This window comes from Aquarana catesbeiana, linkage group LG03 (assembly GCF_042186555.1).
Source record: "Aquarana catesbeiana isolate 2022-GZ linkage group LG03, ASM4218655v1, whole genome shotgun sequence".
NCBI lineage: Eukaryota > Metazoa > Chordata > Amphibia > Anura > Ranidae > Aquarana > Aquarana catesbeiana.
In genome coordinates, this window is record NC_133326.1 from 68,040,820 (window position 1) to 68,056,481 (window position 15,662).

At 37.2% G+C, this 15,662-nt stretch overlaps 1 protein-coding gene across 1 annotated transcript in view; it reads left to right on the forward strand.

The window, feature by feature from the left end:
- Positions 1-15,662, forward strand: part of FBN1 (fibrillin 1) — a 408,253-nt gene that overhangs the window by 265,729 nt on the left and 126,862 nt on the right. Inside the window, exon 15 of the mRNA XM_073623525.1 lies at positions 14,212-14,334. Coding sequence (XP_073479626.1) covers positions 14,212-14,334 — 123 coding nt within the window. The remainder of the gene's footprint in view (positions 1-14,211; positions 14,335-15,662) is intronic.

Sequence of the window (15,662 nt, forward strand, 5' to 3'; positions counted from 1 at the left end):
GCCCCCTGCACCGCTGATCGCGGTGCGGGAGTCTGGGGATTCCGGCTGTCCTGTAGGCCGCAAGATGGCGGCCGACGTCTAGTGCAGGGCCGGCCGCGGCCTGAGGGTAATTCAATCCGCCGGCTGGACTGGTCAATTTACCCCGGGAGCGGTGCAGCTAGTACCCGGCAGTCGTGGGATAGAGTTGGGGAAAGGTTTTAGGCTGTATAAGCTCTGGATGGTGTTGGATTGCAGAGGGCTTGGCGGAGCTCCTCTGCAGTACGTCCACCCACCTCGACGTCCAGACACGCCCTCGGGAGGGTGAAGTCCTGCTGTGTGCTTGTCCAATCATTCCACCATCAACTTTCATGAGAAGACTGCAAATGTGAGGTATGCCAAGACTGGTAATCCAACCCTGGTGCCCAGTGTCTTGCCCTTTAGTCACTTTGTGGTTAACAAGGCAGTACTGACTGCAACTCTTTATATTGCAGTCAACAATGGGTAACAGTTCAGTATTTATCTTTCTTTTTGAATTTGGCAGCATTTTCTGTAGCCCGGGATTGCTAAAGAACCTGCTCCATTTTCTCTCTCCACGTGCGTTGACCTACGGTTCTTCCGACACCTATCTACAAAGGATTTACAGCATAGCGATCCTTGGATGTACTGTGCCCCATTGCCTATAGCATCCCTCCTGTTTTGCAGTTAAGGTCATGAATACCAATTGCATAATATCTCTCACCACACATGGCATACCATAGCTGCAGGGCAACTGGGGCTGCAGCCTCTGTTAGTACTAGACAAGCTGCTATGTGTCTATAATGTTTTTTTATAATGCCCCCCTAGGCACCTTGACTATTCCAGGTTAGAACTTTCCCCCAATGCTGAAACATCATGCACCTTTGTAAAGACCCTCCCTGTATTTTCACCCCTCCCCGAAGTTTTGCGTAATAATAATCTATTGAGGAGGGATTCTTGAATAAATGGGATGTTCTTGTTTGTAGACCCAGCCATTTCATTTCTTAGCCAAACCTTGACTGTTTTTGTTGAGGATGGTCCTGTATTCAAGAGTCAGAAGTCCCTTTAAAGGCCTTGCTCACCAAGATGGGCCCTGCTATACAATCTCTTGTTGCCACCTTGGCCGTCTGCCATACTCTAGGCGTCTGGTCAAAATCATTGGCTAGGTACCCAGGATCAATTGGCTGGTAGATACTTTTCATCAGGTATCTAGGATATATCTCCTTTTGGTTGATATGAGGCAGATCACTCAGCTTAAGTGCTGGTCTGTGGAGCTGACAAAAGAAGTGCCCCGAGCGAATTCCCTTTGATGGGGAACACCTGTTTTGTGAATCCTTGGAAATCACAGGTTCTTGATGCCACAGGAACATAAGGCAAAACCTATAATGGGAAAACCCTCTGCTCCTGGGATTAAAAAAAAAATCCTTTCGTTCTTCTCAGGCTTCCAGAGCCAGGTTAAAGCTGGGAACTCAGTTTCATCGTGGGACCTGGTCCCACAAACCTGCCAAATCTGGGAGCAAGCCCTCTTTCCAATGAAGGGGCACTCCCACTTGTAAAAGTGAGGAAGGGGGAAGTCTGTTGGCCTTTGTGTCTATCTGGTCCCAAGCCAGTCCCCTGTGTTCATATTCACTTCAAACCATTGCAGCTCAACATTCTGGCAGCATGGGAAAAACAGGCTCAGTCACTGGAACACCCTATATGCTTGCCCAGCAAGACCAGGCTTGAGATTGCGTGGTGAATCTGCAATTCAGCGATGGTCTGAAATGTGCCCATAGTGGATGCCAACCTTTCAGGCTAGGGCGCTGTTCATTGAAATATCGGTTCAGCCTTATCTGTGCTTATGCCCCTCTAAAACCCTTCTTAGCAGTATCAAGAAAGAAGACTTTCCATGGGCCCTCCAAGATTGTGATAGCAATTGTCTATTGCTATGAAACTTCTCTCAAAGACAATCACACTCAGAAGACTTAATTTGCTTGGTGCAAGGCCAAAAAGTTCAATCTCAGTTCTTCATGAGACAAATTCTGTCCTTTCTCCAGTTGGGTCTGGATCAGCGTTTGTTCTTGAGTACCATCAAGGGTCAAATTTTGGCCTTAGCTGTTCTTTTTCAGAGGTCGCTTGCTTCTCACTCGTTAGTGGAAGCCTAAATACAGGTGGTTTCTCATATCGTTCCTCCTGTATTTTCTCCAGTGACTCCATGGGATCTCAGCTTTGTTTTCTTAGCTCTTTAGAGGTTGTCCTTTGAGTTTATTAGAGATTTTCCTCTGTTGATACTGACTTGCATGCTTTCTCACTGCCATCCCTTTTGCAAGGCCTTCTGAGTTGGTAGCTTTGACCTGTTAGAAATCTTTTCTTATGCTTCACAAAGACAAGGCCATTTTTAGGCCTAGAACCACTTTCCTATCTGAGGTGGTTTCTTCTCTCCATCTTAACCAGAACATTATTTTACAACCTTTGTGTCCTGCAACTATAAATCCTTAGGAGATCCCTCTCCATTGTTTGGATGTGGTGCAGTCTTCATTTTTGCCTCTTAGCTACATCCCTTTTTTTGTAATTCCTAAAGGCCTCTGCAAGGTTCAGTTGGCTTCTCATTACATTATCGCTAGGTGGATTTGGCAGCTCAACATTCAGGTCTATGACCTTAGTGGCAAGATCCCCCCTCTTTCAGTCAAGGCGCACTTTACTAGAGGTGTTGGTGCTTCCTGGGCTTTTCAGTATCAGTCTTTAGTTACTCAAATCTGCAAGTCTGCCACTTGATCCTCAGTTCATACGTTTGTTAGGTTTTACGAAGTGAACATTCATGCCTCAGCAGATCCCAACTTTGGACATAAGGTTCTCCAAGTGGTCCTGTGACCTGATGGATTTTTTTCTGTTTCTTACTTTTTGTTTTTTTTTGGAGTCTGTTAGCTGTTCATTTGCTATGTTGCACTCCCCTTAGTAGATTACTTCTAGATATCGTATTGGTTCCAGAATTACCATCCTGTGTCCTAGAATGTTTTGCCTTTCTTGTAAAATCCTTTTCTTGGAGTACATACAGTACTTAGGTACTTAGGACAAAACTGAAAGCATGCTAGGAGTGGGTGTGGTTGTTCAGATTTGTCCAATCACCTAAAGGTAGCTGCATAGCCTAGTGGTTCCATCATTACCACCCTGTGTCCTTTGATGTCCTTTAAAAAAATGTTACAGGTAAGACAAAGATTCAATCTTTTCTTTACAATTAAGAACAGTATTCTCTTATTACTGAACATGTTTGGACAGCCTGAGTTCATTACAAATATTGCATACATATCTATGACTGCAGTTTTCAGCCCATTGGGAATGTGGTTTCGAGCAAACACCAACCTACGAAATCATCAACAAGAGAGCACAAACACATGTACAGCCAAATTAATTGTGGTTTATCTGGCTTTGTCTTGTATTTTGTTTTGTCAAAAATAATTCTTTTTTTGATATGCTCAATGAAAACACAGAACATTGAGCTCTATTGCTGTGAAATATGTTTGCATGGATTAACTAATGAAGGAATCTTTATAGTTGTAAACTGTCACTGAACTGAGACAGAACAAAACAGCATATGTTTAGCCACTTTGGGACTATTACAAATCTACACAAACATTATGTTCTGCTAGGTCCTAGGATTCCACAAGTGTAGAAATAGAGTTGAATCTAAAAGAGGCATTGCAAGATTTAAATACAGTAAATGAGTGAACTGCTAATCTTGTCAAATCTAAGAAATCCAAGCTAATCACCTGTATTAGTGAAGAGTAGGATTTTAAAGTATGTGGTCTGTTTTAAGCCAGCCATAGATGGTTTCCTGCTGAACCGGCCGAGATACAAACCATGTGTGGGCTGGCTAAATACATCAAGTTGATTGATCAATCTACTTGGGTACAACCAGCCTGCCGAAATTCACTTTCGATTATCACTAGGGGCTGGCGGGAGTGGGAGCTGCCTTAGTTAACCTTTCAAGTTAACCAGCAAGTGATTGATTGCTAGGACGCCGGCGGTCATAGCAACCGCTTACCAGCTTTTTAACCGTAAAGGGTAACTTTGTCAGCTTCCGCTCCCACCCTCCATCCAGTACTGTGCTGCCTCCCGCTCTGCAGTACACCTGTATCTGGGGAGCAGAAAGGCAGATGACTCTACTATGGGGGGGCAGGGGACACTACTGTTGGGGGGGCAGATAGGCAGAGGACACTACTGGGAGGGGGCAAAGGGCACTAATATAAGGGGGAAGGAGAGGCAGAGGATGCTGTTATGGGGGGACAGAGGACACTACTGTGTGTGGGGTGGAGTGATATGAATGGGGACAGAGGACCTTACTGTGGGAGGGGGCAGAAGACACTACTCTGGAGCATGATGTGAAGCGATGTGAAGGGGCAGTGGATACTACTGTGAGGGTAAAGTGATGAAAAGGGGGGCAAAGAACACTATTGTGACACACACTAGATAGTTATTTATTTATTTATTTTTAAAAGGGCACCACGCCCCCGAGGATTTTTGAGTTCCTCCATGTTGTGCAGGTAGATCTCAACCTCTGAAAGGTTGCCTACCCCTGCTCTAAAATGACTGTAGAGTTGTGCTGTCTGGGCACAAGTCAAAAAGTCAAATTTTATATCCTCATTGTCATTGGAGGCTTTGAGCCTCCTTAGTCTTATCATTTAAATATCCAAAATTCATTCATCAAATTTATTTAAGAACAAATGCAAAAACTGAACATGAAAACGCGTATTTTTGTTTTGTCCCTAGTATTTTTTTATTTTTATATTTTTAAATGTTTTCATAATAAAATGTATACATCATTTATACAATTGTATTATTTTTATATAACACTTTAAATAAATGCCTAACAATTTTCAAATAATCTTCACGTATTTCTAGTAATTTTAAGCTTTGCTGTCTATTAATAAAGTACAGTTGGAGTGAGTTTGGATATTGTGAGTGTGTGATGGCCATAAGCCAGGGATTAAAGAAAGGAATAGAGGTGTTTCATACTCATTTTGTCCTTTTAAGGTCTGGATTGTTGTACATTACACAGCCTTGTTCTGTGTTGTGGCTTTACTTGTTTGCATGGTAACGTTGTATATATCATTTATTGCTGAAACTTGTGATGATTTATTGTAGCTACAAACATAAAAACAGTTAGTAACCTCCATAGTAACAATGCCAAATCATAATCATTCTCACGTTCATTCTGTTTTGTATTGATGTTTTTTTTTTTGTTGGTACCGTGTACTTGTGTCTGTCTAGCAAAGCACAAAAAGGTGTGCTGAGAAATATACTGTAGATTCTGTTACTAAACTACATGCTTTTGGTAACATAATACAGTATAATAAAGTAGTATTAAGGATAAGCATTTTTTACTTTAACAGCTTCAGCCCTGGAAGATTTGGCTGCTGAATGACCAGGCCATTTTTTGCGATTCGGCACTGCGTTGCTTTAACTGACAAGTGCGCGGTCGTGCAACGTTGTACCCAAACAAAATTGACGTCCCTTTTTCCCACAAATAAAGCTTTCTTTTGGTGATATTTGATCATCTCTGCGGTTTTTATTTATTTGCGCTATAAACAAAAAAAAGAGCGACAATTTTGAAAAAAACACAATATTTTGTACTTTTTGCTATAATAAATATCCCCATTTTTTTTAAAAAAAAGCTAATTTTTTCTCAATTTAAGCTGATATGTATTCTTCTACATATTTTTGGTAATAAAAATTGCAATAAGCGTATATTGATTGGTTTGTGCAAAATTTATAGCGTCTACAAAATAGGGGATAGATTTATAGCATTTTTATTATTATTTTTTTTTTTTTACTAGTAATGGCGGCGATCTAAGAGTACATACATCGGACACTTTTGACACATTTTTGGGACCATTGTCATTTATACAGAGATCAGTGCTATAAAAATGCACTGATTACTGTAAAAATGTCACTGGCAGGGAAGGGGTTAACACTAGGGGGTGATCAAGGGGTTAATTGTGTTCCCTCTCAGTGTTCTAACTGAAGGGGGGAGAGCACTGTCTAGGGGAGATGACAGATTGCTGTTCATACTTTGTATGAACACACGATCAGTCTCTTCTCCACTCAGAGAACGGCTCCAGGGGCGAGCAGCGGGCGCACGCGCCCCCCTAGTGGCCACAGGGCGAAGCGTCGTTACATAACGTCGTTTCGCCCAGCCATGCCATTATGCCGCAGTAAAACTGCGGTGGCTGGTCGGCAAGTGGTTAAAGTACACTATATTACCAAAAGTTTAGGTACACCTGCCTTTACACACACATGAACTTTAATGGCATTCCAGTCTTAGTCCATAGGGTTCAATATTGAGTTGGCCCACCCTTTGCAGCTATAACAGCTTCAACTCTTCTGGGAAGGCTGTCCACAAGGTTTAGGAGTGTGTCTATGGTTTGACCATTCTTCCAGAAGTGCATTTGTGAGGTCAAGCACTGATGATGGAATAAGAAGGCCTGGCTCACAGTCTCTGTTCTAATTCATCCCAAAGGTGTTCTATCAGGTTGAGATCAGGACTTTGTACAGGCCAGTCAAGTTCCTCCACCCAAAACTGACTTATCCATGTCTTTATGGACCTTGTTTGTGTACTGGTGTGCAGTCATGTTGGAACAAGAAGGGGCCATCTCCAAACTGTTTCCACAAAGTTGGGAGCATGAAATTGTCCAAAATGTCTTGGTATGCTTACACCTTAAGAGTTCCCTTCACTGGAACTAAGAGGCCAACCCCTGAAAAACAACCCTACATCATAATCCCCCTCCACTAAATGATTTTGGACCAGTGCACAAAGCAAGGCCCATAAAGACATGGATGAGCGAGGTTGGGGTAGAGGAACTTGACTGGCTTGCACAGAGTCCTGACCTCAACCCAATAGAACACCTTGGAGATGAATTCGAGTGGACACCGTGAGCCAGGCCTTCTTGTCCAACATCAGTACCTGACCTCACAAATGCGCTTCTGTAAGAATGGTCAAACATTCCCATAGACAGACTCCTAAACCTTGTAAACAGCTTTGCCAGAAAAGTTAAAGCTCTTATAGCTGCAAAGGGTGGGCCAACTCAATACTGACCTCTACGTGCTAAGACTGGGATGCCATTAATGTTCATGTGCGTGTAGTATTAAACCCTCAGTGTTTTTGTAACTTAACATGCTGAACACAAAAAATATATAAATATATATATATATATATATATATATATATATATATATATATATATATATACACAGTATATAGCGACAAAAAATGTGGTTGTATGCACATGCAGCTATTGCAGTCTCTGACTCTATCTAACAGATTGTATGCTAGTCCTAGTTGATTGTTTGCTTCAAATATCTAAATAATGCTGCTTCTGCCTCCTAATAATGCTCTTTAATTATAATTATTAATAATAATGAGACAATGTATTCTGTTCCTATAAAGTGCACTAAGGCTTGTGCTTGTCCACATGTTATCTGCCAATTTTGTGTTTGTCTACATCTGACAATATAAAAAAACTAAAAAAACTACTGTGCTCAACTCGCTAAGGATTGAAATGCACATTTCCTTACTAAACTATTTGTTAGAACTCTTACCCCACCACTTGCAGTTTACAACTTTCAATGCTGCTGGTTCCTACCCTCTCAGTGTGGCTTCCCTGAACTTTGACCTTCACAGGAAATAGTTACCAGTGGACAGTGTAGTCTCCAGCCATTCTGTTAGCATGAAGAAGGGAGGGGGGAGGACCAGGGGAGTTCCTTTCCTTCCTAGGGCTGTGTATTTGTATTGATGCACACAGTGTAGAGAGACACAACATTAGCCCCTTCATGCAAAGGTGGCTCCATAGGACATTGCCATGAAAGAAGCCACCCTGAAAGAGGAAACCTGGGGCAGTTGTCCTGGCACCTAAACTGGAATATAGGCAAGGATAAAAAGATAAAGAAGAGGCATAAGTGATTAAATCAGTTGCTGAAAATGCTTAAAAACTGAGAGTGTAATATTACTTTACTATACATTTACAGCCAACACCCTTCTCCCCCTACCCAACCACTTACTTGTGGGTCCCCCATGATCCATGCTAGGCATGTGCATTTCGTTTCGTTACGAATCGAAATTCGGACGAATTTTTCATTATTCGGAAATTCAGATGCATCCGAATTTCCGAATGACAAAAGTAAAGAATTTAAACGAATCCGAAAAAAACGAATGAATTCGAATCAAATTCGAAAACATATTCGAATCGAATTCAGAAACATATTCGAATCGAATTCAAAAACATATTCGAATCGAATTCGAAAACCATATTCGAAAACATATTCGAATCGAATTCGAAAACATAATCAAATTAAAAAGAAATAGAAAATGTTTTTCTAAAAAAAAACAATAAGGTAGAATATAAAATAATAAAGCAATAGAATATGTATATATATATATATATATATATATATATAATTTTTTTTTTTTTTATTATTCTCTTCTATTGTTTTTTTATGCTTTTCTTTTCTATTATTTTATATTCTATAATAGTATTTTCAATTCAAATTCAAATTCATTCTATACGAAATTCGAATTTCGGAACATGGCTTCTGAAGTTTGAATTTCGCATAGAATGAATTCGAATTTGAATAGAAAAGATTAAAACAGAAAATAATAGAAAAGTATAGACTAGAAAAACAATAGAACAGAATAGAAGAAAATATAATATATATATTATATTTTCTTCTATTCTGTTCTATTGTTTTTCTAGTCTATTCTTTTCTATTATTTTCTATTCTATTCTAATCTTTTACATTCAAATTTGATTTCAGTCTATATGAAATTCGAATTTTGGAAGATGGCTTCTGAAAGTGGAATTTCGTATAGAATGAATTCGAATTTGAATAGAAAAGATTATATATATATATATATATATATATATAAAATTTTCTATTCTGTTTCATTGTTTTTCTATGCTATTCTTTTCTATTCTATTCTAAACTTTTCTATTCGAATTTGAATTCATTCTATACGAAATTCGAATTTCGGAAGATGGCTTCTGAAAGTGGAATTTCGTATAGAATGAATTTGAATTTGAATAGAAAAGATTAGAATAGAAAATAATAGACTAGACAAACAATAGAACAGAACAGAATAAAATATAATATATATAATTTATTCTATTCTGTTCTATTGTTTTTCTAGTCTTTTCTCTTCTACTCTATTCTAATCTTTTCTATTCAAATTCGAATTCATATTATAAGAAATTCAAATTTCGGAAGATGGTTTTATATATATATATATATATATATATATATATATATATATATATATATATATATATATATATAAAACCATCTTCCGAAATTTGAATTTCGTATAGAATGAATTCAAATTCGAATAGAAAAGTTTAGAATAGAATAGAAAAGAATAGCATAGAAAAACAATGAAACAGAATAGAAAATTTTATATATATATATATATATATATATATATAAAACATCTTCCAAAATTCGAATTTCATATAGACTGAAATCAAATTTGAATATAAAAGATTAGAATAGAATAGAAAATAATAGAAAAGAATAGACTAGAAAAACAATAGAACAGAATAGAAGAAAATATAATATATAATATATATATATATATATATATATATATATATATTATATTTTCTTCTATTCTGTTCTATTGTTTTTCTAGTCTATTCTTTTCTATTATTTTCTGTTCTAATCTTTTCTATTCAAATTCGAATTCATTCTATAAGAAATTCAAACTTCAGAAGCCATGTTCCGAAATTCGAATTTCGTATAGAATGAATTTGAATTGAAAAGACTATTATAGAATATAAAATAATAGAAAAGAAAAGCATAAAAAAACAATAGAAGAGAATAATACAAAAAAATTACCGTATTTATCGGCGTATAACACGCACCGGCGTATAACACGCACCCCAAGTTTAGGACGGAATTTTAAGGAAAAAAAAACTTTTAGGAGGGAAGTTTAAGGGAAAAAAACTTACGTTTAAATGTCCATCATTGCAGCCTTCTCAGTGCAGCCTTGCCCCAGTGCAGCCATGTCAGTGCAGCCTTGTCAGTGCAGCCTTGTCAGTGCAGCCTTCCCAGTGTCCATTGCAGCCTTATCCCAGTGCAGCCTTGCCCCAGTGCAGCCTTGCCCCAGTGCAGCCTTGCAGCTCGCAGTTTGAAAATCCTGTGATCCCCTGCGATCCTGAGCTTCAAAATCGCCGACCGCGATTTGAAAATGGTGCCGCCGGCGCCAAAATACACAGAGCCCTCGGTCCTCGGCTCTTCTCGGCGGCTCTCGTTCACTTTCGGCTCCACTCGTAGTCCCGCCCGGGATGGGCGTGACTGTGAGCGGAGCTATCCGAACCTAGCCGAGTACACTCGGCTAGGTTCGGGCGGCGCTCGAGTGAAGCCGAAAGTGGCTGAGAAGAGCCGAGGACCGGCTCTGTGTATTTCGGCGCCATTTTCTAATCGCGGTCGGCGATTTTGAAGATCTGTCAGCTCAGGATCGCAAGGGATCGGCGTATAACACGCACCCATGATTTTCCCCTGATTTTAAGGGGAAAAAAGTGCATGTTATATGCCGATAAATACGGTATATATATTTATATATATATTTTTTATTTTTATTTTTTTTCTATGCTGGTCTATTGTTTTTCTATTCTTTTCTATTCTTTTCTATTTTATTCTAATCTTTTCTATTTGAATGCGAAATCATTCTATACGAAATTTGAATTTCCGAAAATGGTTATACAGAAACAGAATGAAATAGAATGAAATAGAATTCTAATAGAAAAGACTAGAACAGAAAAACAATAGAACAGAATAGAAAAAAAAATATATATATATATATATATATATATATACACACACACATCTTCTGAAATTGGAATTTGGTACAGAATGAATTAGAAAAGATTAGAATAGAACAGAAAATAATATAAAAGAATAGCATAGAAAAACAATAGAACAGAATAGAAAAAAATATAAAATATTCTATTCTAATCTTTTCTATTCGAATTCATTCTGTACCAAATTCCAATTTCGGAAGATGGTTTTATTTATTTTTATATATATATAAAATATTTCTTTCTATTCTGTTCTATTGTTTTTCTATTCTATTCTTTTCTATTAGAATTTGATTTCATTCTATTTCTATATAACTATTTTCTGAAATTCGAATTTTGTATAGAATGAATTTGAATTCAAATAGAAAAGATCAGAATATAATAGAAAATAATAGAAAAACAATAGAACAGAATAGAAAAAATATTTTATATATATATATATATATATATATATATATATATATATATATATATATATATATATATATATATATATATATATATATATATATATATATATATATATAACCATCTTCCAAAATTCGAATTTCGTATAAAATTAATTTGAATAGAAAAGATTAAAATAGAGTAGAAAGAATAGACTAGAAAAACAATAGAACAGAATAGAATAAGATATAATATATATATTATATTTTATTCTGTTCTGTTCTATTGTTTTTCTAGTCTATTCTTTTCTATTCAAATTCAAATTCATTCTATACGAAATTCGAATTTCAGAAGCCATCTTCCGAAATTCGAATTTCGTATAGAATGAATTCAAATTCGAATAGAAAAGTTTAGCATAGAATAAAAAAGAATAGCATAGAAAAACAATGAAACAGAATAGAAAAAAATATATATATTATATTTTATTCTCTTCTGTTCTATTGTTTTTCTAGTCTATTCTATTTCTATTCTAATCTTTTCTATTCAAATTCGAATTCATTCTATACGAAATTCTAATTTTAGAAGCCATCTTCCGAAATTCGAATTTCGCATAGAATTAATTCAAATTCGAATAGAAAAGTTTAGAATAGAATAGAAAAGAATAGCATAGAAAAACGATGGAACAGAATAGAAAAAAAATATAATATATATATTTAACCATCTTCCAAAATTGAAATTTGGTACAGAATGAATTCGAATTCAAATAGAAAAGCTTAGAATACAATATATTATATTTTTTTCTATTCTGATCTATTGTTTTTCTATGCTATTCTTTTATACTTTCTATTCTATCCTAATCTTTTCTATTGGAATTCGATTTCATTCTATACGAATTTCAAATTTCGCAAAATGGTTATATATAGTTTACTTTTTCAAATTCAGTTATTGTTTTTTTAGAATTTTATAGTTTTTTTCGAATGTGGTAGAAATTTTTCGAATTTGACAGTTTTTTTCGAATGTGGTAGAATTTTTTCGAATTTAATATTTTTTTCAAATGTAGTAACATTTTTTTTTAATTTGATAGTTTTTTTCGAATGTGGTAGAATTTTTTCGTATTTGACAGTTTTTTCGAATGTGGTAGAATTTTTTCGAATTTGATAGTTTTTTTCGAATGTGGTAGAATTTTTTCGAATTTGACAGTTTTTTTCGAATGTGGTAGAATTTTTTCGAATTTGATAGTTTTTTTCGAATGTGGTAGAATTTTTTCGAATTTGATAGTTTTTTTCGAATGTGGTAGAATTTTTTCGAATTTGACAGTTTTTTTCGAATGTGGTAGAATTTTTTCGAATTTGATAGTTTTTTTCGAATACGGTCGAATTTTTTCGAATGCGGTCGAATTTTTTCGAATTCGAATACGAAACGAAACGAATTCCGAAAACGAATGTAATGAATGCAACGAATTTAACTAAACGAATTAAGTTAAATAACGAATCGAAACGAAACTAAACTAAACAAATTTTTTCATCCTGCACATGTCTAATCCATGCTATTATCCCTAAATTCCTGATTGTAGGATGGAGGTGGTGCTAGAGGTGGAGAGTGAGGCTCTGTGTGTCTGTCAGGAGCTGGTAGGTGTGAGCAGAGGTGTGAGGCGCTGTGTGTTTCAATGGATGCATGCAACCTAGCGGTTTAGGGACCAACTGTGCATACAAGAAAGAAGGATTTTCAAGTAAGCAGACTATACATTATATGTGAGTCTGGACTTCCTGAACTAAAATTTTAAAAAAGGGTTTAGAATCACTTTAATTTATGCAATAAACAATAATTATTATTAATTAGATAGTTATCTCCCAGTATAGTAGTCTTATTCAGAGCAGATCTATTGTCAATGCTTGTAACCATGTATAAACTTAGGGCACCGCTCCAGATAAACACCCTCAAATCAAACTGCCAGGTGCAGGCACAGAGAAAGAAAAGAGCTTGTCCCAGCTCTGTACAAACATACCAGTAATTAAGGTTATCGAACCACCACAGACAGAACAAGCCAGTTGCAAAGTCAGGCCAACTGACGCGTTTCACCCTGCCCACAGAGCTTAGTAAAGCTAAGACTTTACATATGACATGGTCACTGGTGTGCAGTGGTTTGAAAATCTTCTTTCCTGGTATATTGTCAATGCTTGTTTCATTTTATTATGCAAACAATATAAACGGACATTAGAAAATCCATTGTTTTCAGTAGTCTGTTTGTGCCAGCTGTTGGTGTTCACAATTCAAAGGATCTTTTTTTAGGATGCACAAACCTCTTACAAAGCCATAGGATTATCATTTAGCAGTACATGCAGCTTGTCTCCGAGGTCTGCGGTGCCCATACCTTTATAGATATAGATAATTGCTATGCTGTCCACCTATTGGTCAGAATCAAATCTGTATATTATTTTCAGATTGGTCACCGTAGTGCATAAAATGCTGACACTTTTCATATGTGGATAAAATACAGTAAGATTGTTCCTTCTAGTGTTTGACAGATGTTACTAGGACAGTGCATATTCATTGGTGTTGGCTGGCAGAAAATGGAGAGAAATTGCTGATGGACGAAAGAATAGTTGCCTCCTGTGGGCTGCTTGGCTTGTTTTTACCTTCCAATCCTGAATGAACCACCCGCTGTGTGAATGTGGATCACTAGTGTCACTGTGGTAAAAATCCCAAATTCCTCCAACAGTATCTGGAATAAGGATTTTACATGCAGTCAGCAGGTTAAATAGTTTGCTTCCAAACTTTGTTCATCTTCTGAGTTAAACAACTAATACAAAGGGTGTCCATCACGTAACACAGTCACAAAACAAATATATTTGCTTAAAATATCTTGAACGCATTTAAGGTAATGATGTAAAATACAAAGTTTATTTGTTATCAATAATATTGCTTTAAAAATATAGTCAATATGTTATTTTTGTTATAAACTGTCACTTCATAATTTGGTTGTTCTGTCTTCTTGCCACTACAGATATCGATGAGTGTGAGACACCGGGCATCTGCATGAATGGACATTGCGTGAACACAGATGGCTCCTTTAGATGTGAATGCTTCCCTGGTCTAGCAGTTGGACTTGATGGTCGAGTGTGTGTAGGTAAGTACAAATTTGACCTAACTATATAAACCTAAAGTGATACTCAAGTCTATTTTTTTTTCTTTAAAAATAATAAACATGTGTACTTGCCTGCTCTGTGAAATGGTTTTGCATAGGGCAGCCTGGATCCTCCTCTTCTCTGGTCCCTCTTCAGTGCTCCTGACCCCTCCCTTCTGTGGAGTGCCCCCACAGCAAGCACCTTGATATGGGGGCACCCCAGTTAAGCAGCAGCTCCATGTGTCCATTCAGACATGGAGCTATGGCTTGGCCACGCCCCTCTCTCTCTCCTGATTGGCTAACTGACTTTGATTGACAGCAGCGAGAGCCAATAGCGCTGCTGCTGTGTTTCAGCCAATCAGGAGGTAGAGCCCCGGACGGCGGAGTCTCTCCTGCACCATTGCTGGATAGAGATGGGCTCAGGTAAGTATTCGGGGAGCTGAGGGGGGCTGCTGCACACAGAAGGTTTTTTATTTTATGCATTAAGATAAAAAACCTTCTGCCTTTATAACCACTTTAAAGTGGTTGTAAAGGTAAGACATTTTTTACCTTAATGTATTCCCTGTGAAAAATATGTCCCAGCTGTTGCCCCCCCCCCTTATACTTTCTCCTTTCTCCCTTTATACTTTTTCGAACCAGTGCTACGCCAGTCGTCTGCAGCAGCGCTGGCCTCCCTCTTCTCACAGGACAGAGAAGCAGCAGCGGGAGCCATTGGCTTGTGCTGCTCTCAATCAAATCCTGTAAGGAGGGCCAAGCCACACTGTGTGTGTCTGTGGACTCACACACCATGCCTTTGGAGCTAGCCTACATATGAGCCCCCATAGCAAGCGGCTTACTATGGTGGCGCATGCAGTAAAATGAGTAGCCTAGAGCTCCCAAAAGAGGAGGTTCAGGGCCACAATACCATCATACAGAGTAAGTAAGTATAACATGTTTATTATTTTAGAAAAAAAAATGTTGACTTTATAATTGCATGCATCTATATGTAGCATGACAAATAAAAAGAATGTGCTAGAGCATATAGCTTGCATGCATTTTTCCAATTTGACAGAGATATATATATATATATACACAGTATATAGAGACAAAAAATGTGGTTGTATGCACATGCAGCTATTGCAGTCTCTGACTCTATCTAACAGATTGAATGCTAGTCCTAGTTGATTGTTTGCTTCAAATATCTAAATAATGCTGCTTCTGCCTCCTTATAATGCCCTTTAATTATAATTATTAATAATAATGAGACAATGCATTCTGTTCCTATAAAGTGCACTAAGGCTTGTGCTTGTCCACATGTTATCTGCCAATTTTGTGCTTGTCTACATCTGACA